Source organism: Echinops telfairi, unplaced genomic scaffold (genome assembly GCF_000313985.2).
Source record: "Echinops telfairi isolate 266 unplaced genomic scaffold, ASM31398v2 ScPeMD7_4;HRSCAF=17, whole genome shotgun sequence".
NCBI lineage: Eukaryota > Metazoa > Chordata > Mammalia > Afrosoricida > Tenrecidae > Echinops > Echinops telfairi.
Window position 1 is genome coordinate 27,579,249 of NW_022103900.1, and position 6,868 is coordinate 27,586,116.

The 6,868-nt window shown below is 46.1% G+C and overlaps 1 protein-coding gene across 1 annotated transcript in view; it reads right to left on the minus strand.

Moving 5' to 3' along the window:
- KIF5C (kinesin family member 5C) overlaps positions 1 to 6,868 on the minus strand; it is a 187,093-nt gene that overhangs the window by 86,678 nt on the left and 93,547 nt on the right. Inside the window, exons 4-7 of the mRNA XM_004703832.2 lie at positions 5,298 to 5,402; positions 1,836 to 1,884; positions 1,506 to 1,561; positions 329 to 416 (exon numbers count right to left, since the gene is read on the minus strand). Of these exons, the coding sequence (XP_004703889.1) occupies positions 329 to 416; positions 1,506 to 1,561; positions 1,836 to 1,884; positions 5,298 to 5,402 (298 nt within the window). The remainder of the gene's footprint in view (positions 1 to 328; positions 417 to 1,505; positions 1,562 to 1,835; positions 1,885 to 5,297; positions 5,403 to 6,868) is intronic.

Below are 6,868 nucleotides of genomic sequence, written 5' to 3' on the forward strand. Positions count from 1 at the left end.
TCTCACCATCCTGGCTTAAGAAGCTTTCGGGCTGCTCGTCCTCCGAGACAGGTGTGTCCATTCTTCTACCCGCCCACGGTACTTTCCAGAGCCCACATTTTTCAGGTTTAGGTTGTCGCCCAGATCGGATGAGTCTCACCGCACCGCGCAGCCCTCAGAGTACTCTCTGATACAGAGCACTGCTTCGCAGGACCGCCTGGGCAGACCCCTCGCATTTGCATCAGCCACGGCTCTCGGAGCACATTCACAGCCACTGTTTCATCCGCATCCCCGCCGCCGCGCCCGGTTGTCCTAAGTGACAAGGGTGGACCACCACCACTGTGCTTACTTGTGACAGCCACGTGCCGGTTTGCTTTTCCTTCGTCTATAACATCCATGACCTCTTCGGGGCTGGACACAAACCGCTCGGTGCATCCCTGGAACAGAGGCGACAGGTTCACCATTAAGGAGAGCGAAAGGCAAAATTATCTAGAAACAGCCAAACAGTCTCCCATTGCTCTTCGAGGGGAGCAGATAAGCCGCACGGCTGAAGGGTAGCCCCGACATAGTTCCCTTCCTCGCCTAGGGCTTGCATTCTAAGAAACGTCTTAGAAAAATCAAGACTAAACCAAAAAACAAAGGCCTGCTTTTCCTAGTTTTGGGTTTGGTTTTAGTGTATAGTCATACTTAACAGCAGTGGGGAAAGGGAATTAAAAGAAGAAAGTCCACGAGAGAAGAATTCCCGGATAAAGTTTGGCTTGGCCCTGAATCTTCCTGTGTTTCACACGTTAGGCCCCACCGGGAATTAGACACTTCGAAGTTCTAAGCATCATGTTATCAAAGACCTCCCCTAACCGCATCTCTTTAAATGGCAGTGTTAAGTATTTGTTCACGTCTGCAGCTCTGATCCCGTGTTCCCAGACACCTGTGCTAAAACTACACAAACCCCCAAACCCACTGCCCTACAGGACAAAACAGAACTGCTCCGTAGCAGGGGCCCTCAAACTACGGCCTGCGGGCCACATGCGGCCCGCAGAGGATATTTATCCAGGCCGCTGGGTGTTTTTTGCCCCATTTTGTTTTTACTTCAAAATAAGATATGTGCAGTGTGCATAGGAATTTCTTCATAGTTTTTTTTAAAAACTATAGTCCAGCCCTATAGTCTGAGGGACAGTGAATTGGCCCCCTGTTTTTAAAGTTTGAGGACCCCTGCCATAGAGCTTCCAGAGACTGCAAAGCTCCATGGGAACAGACAACCTCATCTTTCTCCTGAAGAGGGCTGGTGGGTTTGAACTAATGACCTTTCAGTTATCAGCCCAGCGCTTAACTTATTATGCCACAAGGCCTCCTTAAAACTCTCTAAAGGAAGGATGGATGAAAGGTCTTTTTTCTTCACAGGATGAATAAGAAACATGGCTGGGTAGCTCTAGGCCCTTTCCAGAGAAGATTCTGGGGCATTTAATGTAATAATTATGAAGGCAAGTGGGAAGAAATCAATTGCATCACCAACCAAGTCTTCCTCATACCTTTACATACGGGACTCTGTTTTTATCTTCATGGACAGCCAAGTTCGTCTTCGACACTACAGGCATGATGAGAGTATGCAAAGGAGCAAAGAGGCATTAAAGGCCTTTATTAGAGGAAACACACAAGGTTACAGAAGATACGCAAATGTTGATCCCTTGATTATCTGCCAATGTAAGCCTTAGCTGAGTAAAACCATATAGCCCGGAGGCAAGGGAATATCTCTATAAATCATTGCATTCATTCCTGAAGCGGAAGTGCTATCCATCGCCTCACCCTCCCGGGAATTTAGTTACAGAACCACAAAAAGGCCCAACAGTGAAGTCACTCACCATCAAGTAAGTCCCTGATTTTGTCCAAGTAGATCTCAAAATAGGAAACCTGGTTAAAAACAAATTGTGTTTGACCCACAAGTGTCACACTGTAGTTTTACAATATCACAGTTAGGACTTTTAAACGCTTTTCTCACGCATCGCACAGAAGAGTAAGATGAGCGGGCGAAAAGTAAACGCAGACTCTCTTAAGGGGCAGGTTCTGATCCGATACCACTGTGGTCCTCCTGCTCCTGATGCATTGTTTACTCTCCATCCCCACCCAACTCCACTCCTTAGAGCAGCAGTGCAGGTGCCACTTACACCAGGGGCTTGGAAGCCACTTAGCAGAGGACCCCCGTTGGACCATAAAGAAGCAGCCAGCAGGACAACAAGCAGAATAAGAAACAGCCTTTGCAAGCAACTGTCAGAAGGCAGTAGGACTCACTTCAAACATGGCACCAAGAGGTGCCTCAGCTCAGGTGGGAGGGCACATTCCAAACATTTACAAAGGAGGCAGGGTTGAGAGGTGAGGGCCGTGTGCTTAGAAGGGGAGATAGGGTGATGGTGGTCAAGTCTGGGGAGTCCAAGGACTTGAAACAAGTTCAAATGAATGTTTGAATTAATGAAAGATGATTAGACTGGTGGATGGGGGGGACGGGGGGGGGGGACATCTGAAACATCAACCCCAGCACCGCTTGCCCCAGAATCACCAATAGCATTTGCCCTTAAATTGCTGAGCCCTGAACCTTGATGCAGTCCTCCTAAATCAGCATCTTGGAGAAAGAAACCTAGGAATACTCTTCAATTCCCCAGGCGGCTCTTTGCCTGAGGAACTTTGAGAGCCACAGTGAACTAGATTCCATGATCTCGGGCAACATTCAGATATCACCAAGGCCTTAAGCCTCAATTTTCCCATCTGTTCAATGAAGCCAACAGGCTCGGGATAGTCAAAAATCCCCGCTAGGATTCTACACGCGGTCTCCACCTGCCATGTGCCACCCGGCTTCATTTTCCTCTCCCCTTGGCCTTCAGTTTCTCTGAAATCTCAACAAGGAAATGAATCAAAGAGGGTCATTATAAAGCCTGAAGGTGTTCTCTCAGGTGAAATCCTGCCCCTATACTTCAACTGGGGACCAAACTAGCCACTGGTTAGGGGGCCTCTCATCACCCACATTGCCACCTACTGCAACCTCTCCTCAGTGCCTGCACCCTTGTGGGATTTTGCTGTCCAATTCCAGACATCTTCCTGCAACCAACTCATCCTTGGTCTGATTTTCATTAAGACGTTTCTGTTATCTTGGAGATTCTTAAATATTTGGGCTTGTTTCCAGAGACTGCAGACCTAAGTCATTGCATCTACAAAAGCAATCATGAACCAGCTGGTTAACAAACTCGACAATTAGGATCCTGTCTACAGGAAACAGAGAGCTCCGATGGAAGAGCTTCCTCGTACAGAGCAGATACTGCTTGTTGGGTTGGGGTTTCGCTTTGGTTTTGTCCTTTCAAATTATTTATGAGTTCAGATTGAAAAACAGCAACCGCAACAACTGATAGGCCTTGTTTGGTATTAAATCACCTGTTCAGAAAGAATGTTCTCACACCTCTAGAGGACGCATTTTGCCGGGCAGATTTTCAATTCTGCCTTAATCAAGCCTGTTTGTCTTGATGAAGGCTGTCACTACTCCCTTGAAAATACCGAGTTGTCAACAGCTAACGTGCCCACTTAGAATTATTACCCAGGAAGTGAGTGACTCTTAAACTCAGCCCTAGCGATTTAGAAGGCGGGGGCTTTCCTCCTGTTGTGCTAGGGCTGTTTTTAATCTCAGTAACATTCTGATAGGAGACCCTATTCTGAGGGCAGTAATTGGTTTAGCGTCTTACTCAGGATTAGCATGTAAGAGCCTGTTGTAGTTTAAGAGTATTTCAAAGCATTTAAATGCAAACGCCTTAAAGATGCATTAAGCCCCAAATCCTGATCCTATCAAAGCACCAAGCTTCTATCTCCTTAGACAGAAGAACCCCGGCAAAAAAGCAGAATTAGGCTTCAGCCAACACAGGGAAATGTAAGGGGAAGAGACTTTTCCAGATGTAATTTACACCAGTGTTAACATTGGTTGCCTTACCTATCAAAACTACGTTCAGAGAGAAGGACGACAATGTCATGGGAAATGTACTCCCTGGGTGTGTCAGGTGGGTTCTGCTGAGATGACCTAGGATTTATTTTCAGCTCTGCCCATAATTTAGTATGAAACGTTGGCCATCTACTTCTCCTTCCTGGAACTTCAATTTCCTTGGCTTGAGGGACTCAGGTCCCAGCCGGAAGAGCTAGCTCTTGGTAGATCTGCTCAATGCCACATCCTCTGCCTCCACTCTGTCTTCCCCTCAGCACCCTCTCCAGAGTCACAGAGGTAGGGACCAGACAGCTAAAGGGGTCAGGATGAGCAAACACTGCTGGCTGGACCGGCAAGCCCTTCCCTGGGGCATTTGGAAGGAGAAAGAAAGGAATTTGGGTCAAGAGATGCCATGTTGCCTCAAACAGGAGGAAGGAGAGAAAGAAAACAAGAGAGCAGAGAAGCAGAGAGTGGGGGGTACAGGGTTTCTCTACGGATGATGAACACATTCTGGGATTAGACAGCGGTTGTGGCTGAAAAACATTGTCAATAAAGTAACTATCACTGGACTGGATACTCCGTATCTCACGTTTTAAAAACTCTTAAAGATAGAAAAGTAAAAGCAGCCATTTGATTTCCTGGTTCTCCACATTATCCGGCCTCCCCCACCCCCCCACCCCCAAAGCCCACCCACTCTCTCTGAACAGCCTCCTCCCCTTGCTTAAACAAGTGGCTTTCTGTCCCCAACAAGCATCGGGGGTCCAATAAACAGACCCCCAGGGGCACCCTGTGTGACTTTATAACTGTAGTCAGGGAACAGAAATCGCACTTTCCATGCAAATTTAAGCTAGGACAGTGGGTGTGGTAATAAAAAAATCAAAATGAAAACCAGCAACAAGAACAGAAATCAACACAGGAAGAGAAGAGGAGGAGACGCAAGTATACGTTAAAGAGGCTCATAATTCACTCTTCTTCAACCATGCACTTTCCCAACTTATTAAGCCATGGAAACCTTTCTTCTCCAGTATCCCACCTATAAACAATGAAGAGCTATGTTCCACACAACACACTATGGGAAATGCTATCCTATCCCAAACAAGGACATATCCCTGTCACCGTATAAAAAAATCTATGAGGTCAAAGGTAAGATTCAGGTAACTATCAAAGATAGCAGCCTACATGAAGACATGGACTTCAGTAAATCATTCAGATCTCTACAAATCAGCCTGTCATTAAACAGTAAACAGCACATTCTTTACCACTGGATGTTAGGTAAATTCTAAAAGACCATCTTTTACAGGAAGTTAAAGAGAAAAGTCTAGGAAACGTGATTCTTGGCCCCATGTCTCCCATAGGGACTCTGTCTTACCTTGATGTGAAATTCCAGGTTTTCATCCATTGAATAGATGTGATCGAAGATGTCATGTGCAATTCTTGGGATGATTCCCATAAGCTGAGGGTCATGCAGCTTCCCCTGAGACCAGAAAATAGACACACGGGTGTTAGAAGCTCTGGGAAAGAAGTGGGAGCAAAAATGGATGGGCCACACCCGAGTTTCCCAAACAGAACTCCAAGGAACAGGAGCAGCTTCCCATGGACTGTCTGCTCCCCGGGGGCTACTTGACATGCCAGCAGACCCACAGTGGGCATGAGAACCCAGGAGGCTATTTGACATGCCAGCAGACCCACAGTGGGCATGAGAACCCAGGGGGCTACTTGACATGCCAGCAGACCCACAGTGGGCATGAGAACCCAGGGGGTTACTTGACATGCCAGCAGACCCACAGTGGTCATGGGAACCCAGTGCATTCGCCTTTAGACCCAGCAGGGTAGAGAGCATGTTCCGTCAGGTTCTGAAACACCACACTATCCCTCTAATTGCCCCTCAGGACAATGAGTGAGTGAGTGAGTGAGTGAGTGAGTGAGTGAGTGAGTGAGTGAGTGTAGGAAGGAAGAGGAACCAAGAATTCATAGGTAACTTTAATGTAACTAATGTGGTTTTGAATTTTTACAAACTTCTAGAACCTACAACTCCCATCTCCTTCAAGGAAATCACCCTGAGAGTGAATAGATACAATTTCATTGTGCTCAAATTGTTTCAGAGCTTGACTGATGAAGATACCTTCATTAGCATTTTACTAACAATCAAAAAAATCAGTCCTTCCCATTTCCTTTTAGAATGTTTAACCTCCATTTGAATGGCTGCAAACCATTTAGATTGTTTTTAATACTCAAATCTACTTTTCAGATAGACTCTCAGTCTCCCCCCTCCCCTCCCCCCATCACCTTTTCTAGTCTTCTCACCTAAGGGATAAACTCTGGATTGTTTCTATGATCCAGAATTTGCCACTTCTGTAAACATTCAAAAAGAGAGGTGATCGTGCCTGAAAGTAATTCTTAAAGGAAAGTTCCAGAAGTCTTTAAAGCAATGGCCTGAGCATCAGACACCTTCTGGTGAGCACATGAGTCCTACTATGTGATACAGCATCCATCCAAACACAGATGCAGCGTCTGCAGGTTCACAGTGACCATTGGCAACTGTACCTGAAAAACCTTCCATACCTTTAAGAAGTTACAAAAACTGAGGAGCAAATAGAACTGGGGGAAAAGGACCCTCAACAATCTTTTCAATTTTGACTCATACCTTTCTTCCAAATCCACCTAAGACTTGGAAGATTTCCTCATTGAAGCCTGCTTTCACTTCCAAGGCTCACTACATAGCACTTCTCTGGAAAGTTGAGGGTCATGTCAAGCCAACATCTGAGTTACCAAAAGCAAGAATTCATGTGAACCCCAACCCTAAAAACAAGCTACAATTCACTTTATATTATTAACCAACCTACCTCCTGACCTGGAGACCTGGTGGCTTCAAATGCTCTCCTATCCCAGTCCATTAATATGCATCATATGAAAATAGCACTAAGACAAACAAGCGGCCAT